This window comes from Crinia signifera, chromosome 2 (assembly GCF_055691185.1).
Source record: "Crinia signifera chromosome 2, ASM5569118v1, whole genome shotgun sequence".
Classification (NCBI taxonomy): domain Eukaryota; kingdom Metazoa; phylum Chordata; class Amphibia; order Anura; family Myobatrachidae; genus Crinia; species Crinia signifera.
In genome coordinates, this window is record NC_139218.1 from 209,269,197 (window position 1) to 209,288,983 (window position 19,787).

Below are 19,787 nucleotides of genomic sequence, written 5' to 3' on the forward strand. Positions count from 1 at the left end.
TCGTCAAAGATTTTCAAATAAGGGTTATGGGCCCACAGCGCCTGAAGTTCCCCAATACTTCTTGCAGAAGTGATGGCAACCAGAAATTCAAACTTCCAGGTTAGGAATTTAGGTTGAACTCTATCCAGTGGTTCGAAAGGTGGCCGCATGAGGATATTCAGTAAGTTTAGATCCCATTGAGGAAAAAAAAAGATTTTAGCCTATGTCTTAACCTCTTAATGGCTTGCATAGCGGTGGGGGGTGGGATTGTGGCACTGGTTCAATGATAATGTTGCACTGTGCACTGGCAGATCTCGGTTTATACTGGAGTACAGATATTAGGAAGATATTAATTCCGAAAATGTGTCATCATGTATTTGGGTTAATATTACCATCACAATATATTATATGATGACCTTCAGTGGTGCTCCCTCGAGTAGATACAAGTGAATTGTATAGATGATAGAAAAAAGTAAACTCTGTGTGGGAGCACACTTAACGAGATAATGTGTATTCAATTTTTGCTAAAAAATAAATGTTATTATATAGTCGACTAAAATGTATAGGATTCTATATAGTCCCAAATACCTGTAACACAACTGTCACGAAAATATAAGCTATGTGTCTATGTATTATACATCCATAATTTTGGATTGTTAGGGGTCAGCTTGGCTACTGAAGGGATCAAATAGTGGTAGATAGATAATATCTCCTAATTAGCTGGATTAAATTCCCCTAAAGGATGCCATTACCAATATACAATAGAATAATAAACTAGACCAATTAGTACCTGGATACTGCTATTTAATGCAGGACAGCAGTGACGCAGACACCTGTGCAAATACATTTACATATATTTTAAGTCATACCTTATTCATGTATTTAAAATTTTAATACAGGTCTTAAGAATTTATACTGAGGGTGGGACTTGCCCCAGGTGCTGGATTTGAGGGGGCGCCGAGACGGAGGTGCTCCCACCACCCATTTAGCTAATGTCCTGACTGGGCATTGTTCCCGACATCTATGCCTGTGCTGCTGGACTAATAAGCAAGGTGCAGGGATAGAGAGACCAGGATCACCCAGCATAATTTAAAAAAAAAATACCTATCTGCACTGTGCGAGTGATGTCAACACGTAATTTGCGCTGAAGAACAGAGATTGTGGAATCTGCTGCCAATCGATTGCCTGGCTGGGTTTTCACTGACCTGGGCGTATCTGTTGGATCCAGACAGAAAGTCCATTGTACAGCTGCAGGAAGATAGAATCTTTCTGAATCTGCAGCTGCACAGTGGGATTTCTGTCTGGTCCCACTGTGCAGCAGAGCCTTAATTAAATAAATAAGGTTGTCTTTAATAGAACTACTTTCCTCAATGGTTCTTGCTCTGTAATAAAGTATATATTATCTTCAGAGAGTAAGCTCTTTATGGGGCAAGAGCTTACTTATTTATCAGCATCTGTGAAAGAACTAATGCAAACTAATAGTCCAACATTGTGTCCACAAGTATGAGGAAATTATGTGAAGAATAATTTGTGCCTTCACTGTAGAAATTCTTGACACATGGTAGTTAACTTTCCCAATAAGCCAGGAAACTCCTGAACACAGATGATAAAGTTCTCAATTCTCTTTGTTACAAAGCAAAGATAACAGGTATATAACAAAAATATATTGCATATTTCCAAGGAGGTAAATGAAACATGTCTATATTCCAAAGTGGAGCATGTCCATGTTCCACTGAGGCACTTTAGCAATGTGATCAGATGGTGCCATGAATGTTCAAAAGACCAAAATGTTGCCATCTTGGTTAGGGGTTGAAGTCACCATGAAGGAACATGGAGACTAATTCAATGAATGCATTTTTTTTCCGTCTAGGTGATAACTTGGCAAAAATTGAATACCCTCCTAAGCAGGAGCACACTCTATATCTCAACAGTGCCCACAGCTCTGTATATTATGCCTTGACACAATACTATTTTTAATAGATGATCAGAGTCCTAAGATATCATGTAGCCACATATTTTGTATATATAACCAATTTATTGAGTAAACCTCTATTACAAAAGCACTAGTGTCCTTGTAGTGTCCATTGATCAACATTGTACCAGCACCAGTTTATCTACATCATACCAATCATACCTCTTAAAATGACCCATTCCAAGAGGGACAAAATGCTCTGTTCCTGGACTACCCTCTGAATATATATTAGCCATCACCTGTTTTGAACAGGTTAATTGATAAGAAAGGTGTTTCAACACAGGTGATGCCCATCATAAATTAAGAGGAAAGTCCAGGAACAGAGAATTCTATACCTCCTGGAATGGGTCATGTTCGGAGGAATGCACCAATGTCTATTTTTTTTATACAATTGCACCAACATGATGACCATGTCCCACTCTTAAGCAATATTTCAGAACTGTGTGGGCATCCTAGTATGTTTGCAAAAGGCAATTTGGCTCAGTGTTATAACTTATAGGTCTCCTTTTATGTCACCTGGAATAAACCAAGGTAAAATCAGGGAAAAAATATTTTATTTTTATTTTAATAGTACCAAAATGAAATTACGTGAAATTAATGAAAAAACTAATCAAGAGTGGACAGAATCCCTCCCCGCCAATTACATGAATACAAATAAGTATGTCAACAAACAAAATGGCCGCCAAGTCTGCGCAGCCTGTCTCTCGGGGAGGAACGTGACGTTGTGAGAAGGGGAGTTACAACGCAGGTCTCCCTGGTGATGACGTCGCTCAATCGACGCCGAATCACGTGACGCAGAGAGTGAGTGTGCGAGAGTGTTGCCTACGCGCGGCAAAGGCGAGAGAAGATGGCGGACGGGAAGGGAGAGTCCCGAGCGGGGCTGGCGAATGGGGGCACGGTTCCCTCCGCTCCCTCCCCGCCGCAGCCCCGCCGCCTCGTGGAAATGCTGCGGGTGCTAGAGGAGAAGCTGAAGGAGGACGAAGTGTCGGTGCTTGCCTCCTCTGCTTACTGCAAACGCTTTTGCGAGGTGAGTGGGGGAGGAGAGGGGGGGATACCGGGCACCGGGGCCGCCGGCAGCTGTCTGAGGTTAATAATGCTCGGTTAACAATGTTATCGTGGGTGATGTTGGTGTTTTATTATGGTGGATGACAGTAGTGGGGGCGGGTTACGTGGGAGTGTCCGTGCAAGCCCAGTCCCTCTCCCCAGCAATTACACACACACACCCGATTCGTTCACCCGCTGCCACGGTCAGCGGTGCACTGCCTGCACAGCGGGGTTAACGGGGCCGGTGCACATCAGGATGGCGGAAAATCGCTCCCACAATGCACAGCGATCGTTGTGCTGGGGAGCATCAAAAGGGGAAATTGGGTTACTGTGTATCGCCGCTGCTGCAGCTCCGTGTACGTATGCGGGGAGCATCTCATAAGGAGTGTGCTATGGGAATTGCATACTGTGCATGGCAACTGCTGGAGCAGGTTAAGATGAGCCGGAGATTGCGGCTATGTAACCTGCAGTGTGCCCATGCTGTACGGGAAGTGCATTGATGTAAACTGCAGTGTGCCCGTGCTGTACGGGAAGTGCATTGATGTAAACTGCAGTGTGCCCGTGCTGTTCGGGAAGTGCATTGCTGTTGCCTGCAGTATGCCCGTGCTGTACGGGAAGTGCATGGCTGTAGCCTGCAGTGTGCCCGTGCTGTACGGGAAGTGCATGGCTGCAGTGTGCCCGTGCTGTACGGGAAGTGCATGGCTGTAGCCTGCAGTGTGCCTGTGCTGTACGGGAAGTGCATGGCTGTAGCCTGCAGTGTATCCGTGCTGTACGGGAAGTGCATGGCTGTAGCCTGCAGTGTGCCCGTGCTGTACGGGAAGTGCATGGCTGTAGCCTGCCTTGTGGGTCAGCGCGTTGCGGTGGACTGCTTTGTGCCCACGCTGCGGTGGTCAGCGCTTGGCTGTGGACTGTTGTGTGCCCGCGCTGCGGGGGTCAGCGCTTGGCTGTGGACTGTTGTGTGCCCGCGCTGTGGGGGTCAGCGCTTGGCTGTGGACTGTTGTGTGCCCGCGCTGCGTGGGTCAGCGCTTGGCTGTGGACTGTTGTGTGCCCGCGCTGTGGGGGTCAGCGCTTGGCTGTGGACTGTTGTGTGCCCGCGCTGCGGGGGTCAGCGCTTGGCTGTGGACTGTTGTGTGCCCGCGCTGTGGGGGTCAGCGCTTGGCTGTGGACTGTTGTGTGCCCGCGCTGCGGGGGTCAGCGCTTGGCTGTGGACTGTTGTGTGCCCGCGCTGCGGGGGTCAGCGCTTGGCTGTGGACTGTTGTGTGCCCGCGCTGCGGGGGTCAGCGCTTGGCTGTGGACTGTTGTGTGCCCGCGCTGTGGGGGTCAGCGCTTGGCTGTGGACTGTTGTGTGCCCGCGCTGCGGGGGTCAGCGCTTGGCTGTGGACTGTTGTGTGTCTGTGCTGCGGGGGTCAGCGCTTGGCTGTGGACTGTTGTGTGCCCGCGCTGCGGGGGTCAGCGCTTGGCTGTGGACTGCTGTGTGCCTGTGCTGCGGGGTCAGCGCGTGGTTGTGGACTGCTGTGTGTCTGCGCTGTAGGGTCAGCGCATTGCTATTTTTGCCCAAAATAAAAGGGAAGCTTTGATTCAGGTTTTAAGGGCCCTATACTTCAGGTGCCTTCATTTCTCATGTATTATTAAATCATCTGCACCCAGTGATTCTCTTATTCCTCAGTTTTGAAATGAACATGGTTAGTAATTCATATTGGAGGCAGGCCTTGGTTGTAAAGTGGTTGTAATATGTTCCTGTCTATCATATTACAGGGTTGTAGCAAATCTAACCTTTGATCTTCTTTGTAGCCTGCTAGTGTAATGCAGAGAAACTATTTCAGATCTGCTTTGCAAGTGCCAGTATTTGACAAGTAGCAAGTCTGTGTTGTTGTCAATGGTACATATTCCTAATAACATCTGATTATTTTTTTGAAAACTGGTTTTAATCCTGAGATCAGCTTTCCTTAATGCTGGTTTTTAGCTGCAGATATACTATTTGAAATGTTTAGACTGTCCTATAATTCTTTTCCAGTATCAAGGCATTTTCTCTTCATGTTGCATTACCAGAGACTGCATGAACTTTTGCAACAAAACTTTAATATTGTATCCGTTTCATCTTAATATTGACATTGTAACTATAACAGTGCATAGGAAAAGACAGTAATAGAATATTAAGCTAGTACACACTAGATGTCAAGCAAACAATACAATGTCGCTCATGATTTCTCTTCTACTCACTGACAAACTATATCTTTTGTGAAGACTGAAGATTTCACACACTATATCCTTCAGTAGCCACATCCAGAAGTATCAGCAGTGTCGCCTATATGCTCCTTGAGAGGTTGTGAGTGGTTTACATCCAGGAGTATAGCTGTCATTGACAATCTAGTCAGGGTTGAGCAGCATGTACAGACAACATACTGTGTAGGGGGTTGCTAAGCATGCGTCATTAACAATATAATGCGCGCACACTAGACAATATGCATGAAAATGTCGTTAATGATGGTTGTTGTGCATATTGTTCAAAATATAGTCTGTGTACCCACCTTTAGTAACAAACTTCAATTTTATACAGGTATACCACCGATAATCCGGCACCCCTTGGTTCCAGCACTGTGCCAAATTAACATTTTTTTCCAGATTATCATACATATACCTCTCTCCCCCACCACCTAAAGCGCTCACAGACTGACTGTCCACAGCCATACTTACCCACCCTGTAGAACAGAGTCCTGATGCAGCCCCGACCCCTGATGTGTCCAAATTTAGAATCATTTTTGGATATTCAGGGGTCAGATAATCAATTAATTAATATTGTATATGTATTCACTTCATTTTTTTTTTTTTCTCACACTGCAAATATAAAGCCCCATACACACTACACGACTGCGGCCAATCTAGTTAGCCAATACCGTTTAGTGATGTCACTGGGACCCGCTAATAATGCAGGTCATTAGGCTATATTGCCAAATTGACCTGCGTGTTCAGTAGATAGCACTCATTGTTAACGACCTTGTGAACAATATCGCCTAGAGTGTATAGGGCTTAACAGTGTGGAAGAAAGCACTATCGGTGAATGTATTCATATTGAAGTGGTATTTGTGACAGCTGGCAGGGGAGTAAATTGAGATAAAATGCTAACCCTTTAGCTCATAAATGTCATTTTTTAAATAGTCTGTACATTGAGGCAGAAGCTGATGACACTACTGTTTTTTTTTATTTTATTTTTATTTCACTTGGAATGATAAGTTGTTGTGTTTTTTTTTTTTTTTTTTTTTTTTTAATAGTAACCACATAGTTGTATTAACAGTTCAAGTGGTCCCTACCTATCTGTACTTCATTGTTCTTGTACTGTATCTGTTAACTGCTTTGAGTCCTTTTGGAGAAAAAGTTCTATATAAATAAAAAAATATATATTTTACAGCAGTGGTTCCCAAGCTTTCTTGAGTCCTGGCACCCCCTAGAGTATCAATATTTAAGGCATTCCTAGTCCTAAAGTTTTATTGATATTAATAATAAAATAATATATAATACCCCTTTCACATCGCACTTTTAAAACGGTATATTGCCGTTTTTTTCCCTTTTTAAAACGTTTAAGCCTGCACTGTGAATGCACCACAGCCGATTTACCGTTTAACCCCTTCCCGACATATGACGTACATTTACGTCATATGTCGGTTGCGGGGGAATCAAGCCAGCTCACGGAGTGAGCTGGCTTGAAAGAGAGCAGGTAATGGCTGTATATTACAGCCAGGTCCCTGCTCTCACGGCCACGAGCGGCGAGTTCGCCGATCGTGGCCGTTTAACCCTTTAAGCACCGCGGGCAAAGCGACCGCAGTGCTTAAATAGCTGATCGGAGGGGGGGCGCCCCCCTCCGGCGCCGATCGGGGCCCCCCGCAGCGAGATCGGAGGGTGCCGATCGGTTGCCATGGTAGCCAGGGGTCTAATGTAGACCCCTGTGCTGGCCGTGTCTGCATACCTATCATATCCTGCCTGAGGCAGGATGTAATAGGAAGTGCATAAAATCACTACGTTCAGCCATAGAGCTCTATGGCTGAACCTAGTACAGGCGATCGCGCCCCCTAGTGGTCAAGTACACTAGGGGGCCTTGTAGTAAAAGTAAAAAAAAAAAAAAATAAAGTTTAAAAATAAAAAAAAAAAAAAAAAATATTAAAAGTTCAAATCACCCCCCTTTCCCCATTTCCCAAATAAAAATAAATAAAAAATAAAAAAAATAAACATATTTGGTATCGCCGCGTTCCTAAAAGTCCGATCTATTAAAATATAACATTAGTTATCCCGCACGGTTAAAGGCGTAAACGGAAAATAATCCCCAACGCCAAAACTACGTTTTTTGGTGGCATCGCCTACCCAAAAAAAAATAGCTAAAAGAGATCAGAAAGTCGCCCATATCCCATAATGGTATTAATTAAAAAGTACACTTCAGCCCGCAAAAAATGAGCCCTCACCCAGGTCCGTAGGTGGAAAAATAAAAAAGTTATAAGCCGCAGAACATGGCGACGCAAATTCGAAAAACAGTAACATTTTCTATTTTTTTTTTTAGTGGTAAAATGTAACGAAAACTATATAAGTTTGGTATCACCGGAATCGTAACGACCCATAGAATAAAGATAACCCATCATTTTAAACGAACTATGAACTCCAAAAAAAACGTAACCAGCGCAAAATTGTGGAATTGCGTTTTTTTTTCTTTTTACCCCACATTGAATTATTTCCTGATTCCCCAGAATATTATACGGTATAGTAAATGGTACCATTAAAAAGTACAACTTGTCCCGCAAAAAAAAAGCCCTCATGTGTCTATATAGCCGGAAAATTAAAAAAGTTACGCTTATTTGAACGCAAGGAGAAAAAAAAAAAATTACCATAAAAGGCAATGTCGGGAAGGGGTTAAAGTTAACTGGCATTTCGAACCGTGTAAAAAGCAGAGTCCTACACGGTTCCTTGCCGTTTTTTGTGCAATGTGAATGTGTACAGTTTGTCTGAAACGGTATTTCAGGCAAACACAAGCTACCGAGCACTGATAGGCTACAACTACAAACAAGAACAATCCACAAATGAATACAAACAATACCAATACTTTAATTACCAATACTGTAACGACAATGTAGATTCACCATAGAGATCAGCAACAGGCTGCTGCTGCTGCTGCTACCGGGCACATAACACTACAATACTGGAAGGATGCAAAGTCTGCTACGGTGATGAGGATTGCTGTCCTGTGTGATATCAGTAGCACTCACTCACTCGGCACTTACTTCCCAGTGATGAACTGACTCCTGGAGGGGGAGCAGATAGGCTGCACATAGTAGTTCTCCAGCTTTACTCCCTGCGCAGCTAATCTATCCAGTGTTGGGGTCCTGATCTCAGATCCGTGGTGTCCCATCCCCAGCCCAGCACATGCACAGCTTTCTCTGCAGACACATAATGACAGGCAATGGTCACACTCTGCCTTGAAACGTGTTCTGGATGAAACGTTTCAACTGCTATGTGAATGACACTTAACCGGTATTTAAAACGGTAATCTGGGTCACTATTAAGGCTCTGACCCGTTTTAATTACCGTTTTAAAATACCGGTTTTTAAAACATGTCTGCGATGTGAAAGTGGTATTACATTATGAAACTTGTCTACTTTATAGTGGTGGACATAATTGTTATACTATTGGCTGCCAAACACTTTGACCATAACTAATGACACTTCCCTTACGGAACACTGGTAGACTTTTTTTTTTTTCCCCAAAACAGGTTGATTATCACTTATCCAAATATCAGTTATCCAAATTATTCCGAAAACCATAGTCTCCAAAATATACTTTTTATTTTTTGCTAAAAACCTACTGGCTACATCTGTAACTGGCACTAAATATGTGCAAGGACATTATTGTTTGGTATTCAAAGTGTCTGAGATATTACACAAACTTTGTTTCATTTTTCAAAACTTGTTTCATGCACAAATAAAAAATATTTGTGTGTATTTCATGTGTTTGATGTGCTTATACAACATAAATTCAAGATACCTCATTCAAATATAAAAATATTCCAAAATACGGAAAAATATGTCCCGAGCATTTTGGATAAGGGATACCTTTAGTTTCTTTTATTGACTGTTTAAATCAAGTGGAAGCACATCCTAATTCAGGTATTTTAACTCTGTTGCTGTGAGAATTCTTTTAAAAAGGAACAAATAAAATATAATTTCACAAATTAAGAAAACTTTTTTTTCTTTTTGCATAAAACGTTTGCAATTTTTTTTTCTTTTGGCATGTTTTCTTCATGGCTGTGTGTACAGCAGTTTCCACACCACCTAAGGGCTCTATTTATGGGTGTATGTGACCAGGGCCATTAATACTCCCTTTCCACTATACAAGCCATGTCCCACCCAGGATTTTGTACCCGGGTGCAACCTGGTTTGCAAACCCTTTGCCGTTAGTGTCCCGACCCGGCATAATGCCGGGCGGGTGATGTCATTGGGATGCGGGGCCGATGGAGAGAGCATCTCCTAGTGGTGGCTTTTACATTGCAGTGGATGGGATGGTTATCCATTTCCACTGCCCCTGGACTCACGAGCACCCCAGGTCCTACCCAGGAAATTACCTGGGTTGGCTTGGTGGGACACTCGACCCCAGATTATTATACAGCATTTCCTCTAGCAAAAAAAAACAGGTTATTTTTGCTAGTCGAAAAAGGGTATAATCCATTTGATGGCTGTTGGGGTATTTATTTGGAGATTTGTCTATGCAGATACTCTTCACTTCTACAACTTTGACAAGTGTGATCTTATTGTGGGGTATTTATCAAAACTTTAATGGAGCTCTTAATCTATCAGATCCTGTCTTTCATTTTTCACACAAATTAGAAGCTGATTGGTTAGTGCTTTTTATCTCTCAAATTTATTGCTTTATGCTTTAAGAAATTTCCTCCTTGGAAACATTTACTGTGAGCAAACTATTAACCTTTTTATATGTAAGGTTTGTTGTGAATATTTAGCCCCTTAACTAATTATAAGGGAGCACAGTAATTGTTTTGTGCTGTGAAAACAGTAATGCAAATTTGAAGCGCATATGATTTTAAAACCCTGATAATGTAATTCAGGTACTTTCTTTTGAATATGTAACTTAACTAATTGTTACCTCAATAGTTAACATGCTATTTTGCTTTGTTTGATTTTTTTTTTTTAGTAGTATTTTGAAGGAATGCTATGCAATAATATTGTGAAATTTAAAAACATGTAGAAATCCTAAACTGGGTACAATGCGAATTTTGCAAGGGTTAAGCACGATCACTCTATCTTGCATATCATCTAGTATGTAACCACTATATTATTATTGATGCGCACTCCTGCAAGCTGTTAACACCTAGGCCCGAAAGCCCCCCAAAACATTAACCCCTCACCTGAACATGCAGTCTGATAATGGAATATGCACCTAGATCCAGTAAGAAAAACTGCATCCAATCTGAATATTCACTGCTTTAAAGTATTTCAGAGTATGTTGAACTTGTAGGAGGCAATGACCTAATGATTATAGTGTACTCAACAAACAAACCTCCTCTGAACTCTAGAATTTTGAAATATTTTAGCTAATGTTATAATTTGTTATGCTGTTAATTATTTTTAAATATTTTAAATAGTACTTCCATTTTATGGAAAAAATGGTACTTCTATGTTAGTTGGGCGCCCATTAAGCTACTTGCTTAGTTTTCCGCGGGGCTCGCTATACTCGCCACACTATATAAAACCAACTCCATGGCAACATGGATGGTTGGGAATTGAGCGTAGTAACTATAGTGGGCGCCCAACTAACATATAAGTACCGAAAAAAGTTGTATATACTCACCTAAACATAGGTTCATGTGATTTTTGTTTTTTAATGTTTGTTTTTTCCTGAGCTGGCCATGTTAAGACATCAGTCAGGAATTGACTGTCGCAGAACTGCTGGTTATAATGTCAGTCTGAGCTCTAATGGGGCCTACACTGGGCAATTCTAGGGCATTTTCTAAGCGATCTGACTTCATTTGACTAGATTGCATAGAAAATTCCCCTACAGCGTTCCATGTGTAGGGGCCATAGCGATGTGCAGCCATGACCTGACAAACCGCTAGTCTTCAGAATATTAATGTAGCATTTCATCTCTTGATGTCCACACACTACAGCAGTTTTTTGGACAATTTTTACAGCATATCGTACGCAATTACGATCTGATGTGCACTCCAGCGGATCTTTAGTTGAATCTTTTCATCTTACCTGCTGCAGGGAAGATCAGGGCATATCTGAAGCCTTTACAGGGCTAATGGGGAGTTCAAGATAAATCTTAAGATCACAGATCTTTCAACTGTGTGAACACCTTAATGAAGCTCCCTGGTGCCATTCAATTGCTTCTGTGCGAGTACACCGAATTAGTTGAATTTAATATTTTTTCTGTTGGTAAGTGGTGGACACAGTGAAGTTTAGTGAGCTCGTCACCCGCATCCAGCTCGAGTCCTACTTAACCTTTTGAGTGACAATGTTGCTGTGAGCGATCCTCAAAAGATCTGCTAAAAAGGCCAGCATTGCTCAGTGACTTTTAGTATAAATAAATACAAATGCAGTCAAGTCAATGAATTGAAGTTTAATTAAACATTGCACCCAAAAAAGAACAATCGCTGTGATCGACGCTGGCATTCTTAGGGGCTATTTTGAGGGTCTCTCAGCAACGTGGGCACTCAAAGGTTTTCAATAAAAAAAATTGATTGCCAATTTTCACACCTATTTTGACAAATACCCTTGGCACTTAAAGGGTTAGTGTGGCTTTTTGCTTTTTCCTCATGATTGCGGGAGCCAAAATGGCTAGCCAAGGAAATTAATTGAATAGTCTAAAGGCCCCCATACACTAGGGCAACTTGTCCTTAGGACAAGTCGCCCCCGACTTCCCCCTGAGCTTCCCCGGCTGCTCCCCGGGGGAGCTTGATTAGATTGGCACTTGATGTGCCATTTTTTTACATGTGATAAATCGTCTCGATTTATCACATGTAAAAAACCCGGGGAGCAGGGGGGGGGGGGGGGCTACAGAGCAGGGCAGCTGGTGGGAGCAGGGGGGGCTGGGGACGCTACGGGGGACACAGGCTGCATCGAGCCGGGCAGAAGGAGTCGGGAGCTGTCAGTGCTAGAAAAAAAAGCCTATACAATGAATGGGCAGCCTGTGATTGGCTGAGCGCTCTCTCAGCTAATTGCTTACTGGCTGAGAGAGCGCTCAGCCAATCACAGGCCGCCCATTCATTGTATGGGCTTTTTTTTTTTATTCAGTACTGACAGCTCCCGGCTCCCCCTGCCCGGCTCTATGCTGCCTGTGTCCCCCGCAGCGTCCCCAGCCCCCCCTGCTCCCTCCACCGCCGCGCCGCCCCACTAGGTCCCAAGTCGGGTGGTCGGACGTGCAGCAGGTCCGACCACCCGACGCAGATCCGATGCGCACGGGACCGCGCATCGGATCTGAGGGGACATCAAAACTAGCCGATTTTGGTCCGATTTCGGCCAGATCCGACTGATCTGCCCGAAATCTGACCAAAATCGGCTAGTGTATGGGGGCCTTAAGTTCCCACAAATTAATTGTATTGCCCCCCATTGATTTGGATTCAAGACCATTTTATCTAGCGGTGAAACAAAATTCCTTGTGCGGCTACTCTTAAATTTGTAAATCAGGGCTCGACAAACCCCGGGTGCCAGGTCACCACGGCAACCAGATTTTCCTTGCTGGCGACTAGATTCTGTGAGAGGTGTGGCCTGATGACTGCTGAGGAGATAGGACACAGCAGCAGTGTGTCCCAGCTCCTGCCTAAGCCACATAGCCGCGGATAGCAGGGTCACACCTCCTCTCAGTGGTGTTCAGCTCCATCTTCAGCAGCAGGAAGCCGTGGATGTCTGCCCTCCTGCTAATTGTAAGTATTACAGGCTGGCTTGCCCCCCTCTCAGCATAGCACGGAGATCCCCCCCTCCCTCTCAACATAGCTCGAAGATTCTCCCCTCCCTCTGAGCGTAGCACGGAGATTCCCCCCTCCTCACCAGCAAGAAGCCGTGGATGTCAGCGCAGCTCCAGTGACTGTTACTGTGTGCGGTTGCTGGTTATTTGAAACCTGCCCCTCTCCCGACATCATCAGTCCTCTTGCTTGCTAATTGTAAGTAACACTGGCTGGCTCCCCTCTCAGCATACCCCGGAGATGCGGACCTCCACGCTGACACGTTAACCCCCCCCCCCTTCCTCTTAGCATAGCTTGGTGATTCCCCCCCCCATTGTTTGATTGGCTGCCTGGCAAATCCTGGGACCCATTTTTCTTTACATATGGGCCATGGCATCTAAGGGGGCCTACACACACTGGGCAATTTCAGGGAATTTTCTAAGCAATCTGACTTCATTTGACTAGATTGTTTAGAAAATGCCCCTACATTGCCCCTTGTGAAAGGGCCGTACCGATGCTCAACCCTGCGAGTCGCTATTGCACTGCGATTAATTTCCAGCATGCTAGATGAATCTTGTTATATTGCTGGTCAGGGCCACTGTTCTTACCGGTGAACACTGGCCTTGACAGATTGCACAGCACAAGTCGCTGTGTGCTAACGATCTAGCATCACTGTGTATGCACCATGTCCTTCTGCTATCTGAGATAATTGTTTATGCAGCCACAAATAACTGTGGGGTAGATGTAGATGTAGGAAGCTGTCATAAGGGAGTAGAAGTGATAAAGTGCCTGGTACTTTATCACTGGCCAACCAGCTCCTAACTGTCCCTTTTTTTAAATGCAGCCTGTAACTTAACTGTCAGGAGCTGATTGGCTGGTGATTAAGTACCAGACACTTTATCACTTCTCTCTTGTCACTGCTTCATACATCTACCTCTCTGTAAGGAATACTCTTCAACTACTACAGAATCAGTGATAAAGTTGGCTCATGGGTCCCATACATCAGCAATCACAATTTATGGATTTTCAGATATTGGGATATTTTGGCCAGATAAATGGATTTTACAATCTATCCGACTTTGCCCACACATTACAGATTTTTTCAGTGATCGGCAGATTTTTCCATCTAAAGATTGCATCTTCATATCTGGAAATTGCCCCAATCGATTGTCATTTCAGCTGTTCATAATGTAAATAGATGAAGAAAACGAATTGGGAATGCCCACACATCTAAAAAAGATCTGCAGATAATACCAGATTATTAAACATGTTTAAAAACCTGATTGGCGATTGGGATTGCCAAAAGGGGGAGCCCACACATCTAAAATTAATTGTGGCAATCATCTCCATATCTGAAAATTGTCACAATTAATTGCTGATGTATGGGGCCCTTCAGGCTCTATGGTGGCACTTCCCGAAATCAGTTCCCCTAGAGTAGATGGGGAGGAGGACAGCTATGGTGAATGAGTGGGGGAAGTCTTAATGGGTAATTTTATGAAGGTTAATAATGACAGTTTGAGGAGATTGTTAATGTATAAAGGACGCGGGTGATATAAGTAAGTGTCTACTTATAACTGTGGGTTTTATGTTATCAGGAGATGGGGTTTATTTTTAAAGCAAAATCGTTTTCTTTGCAGTATTCAGATAAGGGAGACCGTCAAAACAGTACCAGGAGGATTTCTGCTTGCAAGCTCCTGAGGTGTGAATAAAAATATGACTAAACTAGTGCTTCAGTGCTAGTTGGGGGCCTACTGCCTAGTGATATCGGCGGTCGTGGGTTACCGGCATTGGCAAGTGCATAAACGCTTGTTGATGGTGATGGAGTGCGGTCCATACTGCATGGCCCTCATTAACGATGTGTTCCCTCATCTGTACATACAGGTAGACGAAGGACATCGTTAACAACCCATGGGAGCGACTGTTATTGATATAGTTTGAATTTATAATAGTTATCGATATCGTTAACTTTTATGGTCCTGTGTGTACACACCTTTAAGTCAAAGAATGTTGTTTAGCATGATTGAACACATGGCTTTAGGAGCAGTAAAATGCTTCTCCCTGATGGGTACAATGTGGAAAAATTCTTACCTCCCCTGAGCACATTCCCAGTGCTAATCAATATCGCACTGGATTGAATTGTTCCCCGAAGAGCTTTTCTGAAAGGCACTTTACTTGTGCCAATTTATTTGGTCATATTACTTGTAAGTGACTAGCGCCAATTCCAGCACCATATCTAAGCTGAAGGCTTCTAATTTAGACTTTTCAGCTCTTTATAAAACTTTCAGTTTCCCTATTATGTAGCAAGACACCCCTTAAACCAGGCATGTCCAAACTGTGGACCTCTAGCTGTTGTAAAACTACACATCCCAGCATGCCTTGCCATAGTTTTAGCATTCCATAATAGCAAAACTGTGGCAAGGCATAATGAGACTTGTAGTTTCACAATGGCTGGAGTACCATAGTTTGGATGGGGATGCGGTCATCGGTACTTGTGTATTTTGGCGGCGCCCATCGCATCGCATACCATAACACATACGATGGTATGCGATGCGACGCGATATCGTACGATAGTGCACGATGGCATACAATTTTGAAATTGTATGCCATTGTACATGGCATACGATGCCATACGATGCGATGCGATTAAACATTGTATAAGCACCCTAATGGGTGCTTATACAATGTTAAGCACCCAAATGGGTGCTTACAATGTTAAATGCACCCCCACGCCACCCCCCACTATAAACGTGAACCCGAAGCGTGGCGAGCGCAGCGAGCCCGCGAGGGGCGGCGGTACGCGTCCTACGACCTTTTCATACCCCCACTATCGGCGTGGAGTTGAGAATAGGTAAACGCGTCCCCTCGCAGGCTTCACAGGTGTCCGCGTCGCCACGGACACCTGTGAAGCCCGCGAGGGGACGCGTATAACTGTGAAGGTATCCGCGGGGCTCGCTGCGCTCGCCACGCTTCGGGCTCGGTGGCTCGCTGCGCTCGCCACACTATTCTATTCTCAACTCCACGCCGACGTGGATAGTGGGGGTATGAAAAGGTCGTAGGACGCGTACCGCCGCCCCTCGCGGGCTCGCTGCGCTCGCCACGCTTCGGGTTCACGTTTATAGTGGGGGGTGGCGTGGGGGTGCATTTAACATTGTAAGCACCCATTTGGGTGCTCAAAAGCACCCTTTAGGGTGCTTATACGATTTTTGGTCGTATAGGGGGTCAAAATCGCGTCGCATCGCATCGCATGCCATCGGGTGCATGGCATGCGATGCGATGCGATCTGTTCGTCGTACGACGGACATCGGGGGCGCCGCCAAAATACACAAGTACCCGGTCATCTATTAGAATGAACTTAGGTCTACAGTCATTAGGTCGACCCCACTAGGTCGACTGGCAGGAAGGTCGACCTGACTTAAGGTCGACATGAGGAAGGTCGACTGGTCATAAGGTCGACATGGGTTTTTCACTGTTTTTTGTGCCGACAGGCGGTATTTCATGCCCTACCATCCACTAGGGCGTGGTGGGAGAATAAAATAGTGTGCCGAGCGCAGCGAGGCACCGTGCCCAAAGCATCGCGAGCGAAGCGAGGGTCCAATTCTCATTGCCAACTGTGTCCATGTCGACTGTGTCAACATTCGGATAAAAAAAAACAGTGAAAAACCCATGTCGACCTTATGACCAGTCAACCTTCCTCATGTCGACCTTTATGCAAATTCGACCTTAAGTCCTGTCGACCTTGACCCATGTCGGCCTTAAGTCAGGTCGACCTTCCTGCCAGTCGACCTAGTGGGGTCGACCTAATGACTGTAAACCTAAGTTCATTCTGACAGATGTCCCGATTCCTTTGGATGTGCCTGCCTTGAACAGTCCACAACTATTCTATTTCCTTTCTAAATTTCACAACAGCATTTTCCAATTTCGGCATGAAAGATCAGCTGCATTGAGATAACTCAACTCACCACAAGGGCATTGGACTACTATGGTGTATCTGTGTGACATGTGACTGGACACACCATGCTTTCATTATGAAGTGGCAGGTGTGGAGTATCTGTAAAATGTGAATATATAACAATATGGTACCTGTTCACTTGCGTTCACTGCCCATCATGACTAGCTCTTTGATACTCTTTGATGAAGATTTTCAGAGCTAGGATGACGGTGTTTTAAAATCCATAGGTGCAAGTTTATTCAAATTTCAAATTGTGGGTTAAATATCAATCCATGAGGGGCACAAGACCCAGCTTCATTGGCAGTGAAGTGCTGTGGCAACTTGCACCAAATTGGATTAACCCCTTAGACTGCATTTTTTTTTTAGCATCCATTAACAAAGGCAAAACAGAAGTGACTAAGTGGGAAGCACTTCCCTGGTCTGCAGAAGAACATCTGCCTGGGAGCCCATGAAAATTGGTCAAAATGTAATTCTTTGTTTAAAATGATCCTTTTATTCAAATATTTTGCTTACATGAAATACTCAACTATGGCTGATGAGACTATATTGACATATATTGATATATATCAGCTTTCCGGTCCCTAACAAGTGGGTGGGACAACCTTGGTTGGTGCTCTCTGGAATGCAACATGGAAACCGAATATCTTTTTAGCACTCCTAAAACTGGACAGAGTAAAGGTGAATACACACTGGGCAATTTTTGCCCGGCGTATATGGACAGCGATGATGAGAAATATTGCTGGCCTGAAAATTGCTTTGTGCATACACACAGAGCGATTTTCCATAGAGTGGACGACTTTCCATAGCAGGACGTTATGGAAAGCCATCAACCGCGTCGCTCATCTGCTGGTAATACCAGCAGATGGCGATGATGCGGGAGCGCTCATGACTGGCTCATACATATTGGGCGTCTGTTGAGCGGAAAGCAGCTCAAATGACAACTGCGCTATTTTCATCCCAAATCGCCCAATGTGCATGGGCCTTAAGCCACATACTCCTATAAGCTTTGATTATCTTAAAGTTAATATAACTAGTTATTTATCAATCTGCCCCTGTTACTATGTAATGGAGCCCCTGCTATATAATGCTTGCAAGTATATTTCACAATTTTTATGGAAATGGCACTGCATTTTTTTTATTCTGTATTGAGTGCTTTCTCCTGCCCACAAACAGTCTGGGTTAAATATTTGAGTACTTTAGTTACTTTCTCAAATTTCGTATTTTGCAATTACTTTAGGTAGCAGCGCTCCTGTGTGGTTTATAATCATTTCATAGTGTGAATGTCGGAAATTGTTGAAAAATGAATTTTCCTGATTTACTCCTTTAGGTTTTACTGCAGCACACTGAAGATCTCACAGCATCTGAAAACCTTCTACTTTATACAGATGTATATGGAACATCTCTGCGAAGCTTTGCAAGTGCACGGCCTTATCTTACCACAGAGTCTGAAGAGGTTTTGCTGCTGCTTAAAAAACTTGTTCTGTAAGTAAACTATTAGCATATGCTTTGTGTTTTCCTCATTGGGAGTTTAGGATGATTAAATATAAACTCAGTTTACCCAATAAAAAAAATGATGTTGTGTAACATTAGACATTTTTGCGACATTCCTAACACCTGACTAGAGCATTTGTGTATCACAATCAGATCCATTTAAAGTGCATAATACTTTATATCAATTTCCTCTATAGACTTTATTTACTAATGGGAGTATATTTATTTCAGGGGGAGAAATAGTGAAAGTGGAGAAGTTGCTTATGGCAACAAACTAACTTTGAAGTAAAGGTGGCCTTATACACTGCTGCACCTTCTCGCAGCAGTGTATGGCCATCCAATACCCCTCAGTATTGCACGCGATACATCAAATGCGCTCCTTTGACATGCAGTGTATCATATGTGACCACATTCTCCATCCCTGGGAGGGGGTCTGAGTCGGTGGTCAGAAGTGCATTACGTCCGACGCGCATTGGACCTGATAGGATGTCAAACACATCCGTTTTGGGCCAATTTCTCAACCTGATTTCTCGTCCCAAATCAGGTCAGTGAAAGGGATCTTCTATAGAATTATACATAGCAACCGACATCGGTTGCCATTGGCTACTTCTAAACTCTTTTCACTCTTCATACATCTACATTTGAGTACTTTAATCTAAAATCCTAATGTTTGGAAAGTTCATTAAATGTATAAATGTTATGCATGCTTTTAGAAGTTTTTTGCATAATTTTCCTTCAATGTATTTTTTTATTTATATATATATATATATTTAGGAGTTGTTTTGAAGTCATACTTTCAATGACTGAAGATGATCTTTCATCTGATTTTGGGTTGCGATTTAAAAAGTCTATCATGGTGAGTTAATTCCTTATCTCCATTTTGTGTGTGTGTTTAGCAAAACAGGGCCCCTCTTTCTAGTAATGAACCAGTCTGATGTTACTATTGTACTAAATCTGTGTATTAAGGAGCATGTGTATTAAGTTTTTTTTTAATATCTGTCTTGGGCAAATTACCCACAAAAGTTGCTTAGAAAATTACATTAATTTGACAAAAGTTCAAGGGTACTTATATTTAAAAAAAAAAAAATTAAACACTTAAATACATTTTAACTCTAGTGGAGTGTGTGTGTGTGTGTGTGTGTGTGTGTGTGTGTGTGTGTGTGTGTGTGTGTGTGTGTGTGTGTGTGTGTGTGTGTGTGTGTGTGTAATATATCTATATATCTCTATCTAGCTAGCTAGCACTGTATTCCCTCTTGTATAAGAAAGGACGACAGGACTACGTATCAACGTTTCAGTACTTTAATCAGCACTGTCATCAGGATACCATTAAAGTACTGAAACATTGACATAGTCCTGTCATCCTTTTTTATACAGGAGGGAATCGAGTGCCACACCTATCTACCTTGTTCAATGCTTGTTTG

At 43.4% G+C, this 19,787-nt stretch overlaps 1 protein-coding gene across 2 annotated transcripts in view; it reads left to right on the forward strand.

Moving 5' to 3' along the window:
- Positions 1–2,655: 2,655 nt before the first annotated feature.
- Positions 2,656–19,787, forward strand: part of RLF (RLF zinc finger) — a 30,123-nt gene continuing 12,991 nt past the window's right edge. Inside the window, exons 1-3 of one of the 2 annotated variants that reach the window (XM_083173641.1) lie at positions 2,656–2,978; positions 18,203–18,357; positions 19,141–19,222. In XM_083173641.1, coding sequence (XP_083029767.1) covers positions 2,799–2,978; positions 18,203–18,357; positions 19,141–19,222 — 417 coding nt within the window. In that variant the 5' untranslated portion in view covers positions 2,656–2,798. Of the gene's footprint in view, positions 2,979–14,278; positions 14,626–18,202; positions 18,358–19,140; positions 19,223–19,787 lie in introns of those variants that run through there. The other variant, XM_083173642.1, reaches the window with a different exon arrangement.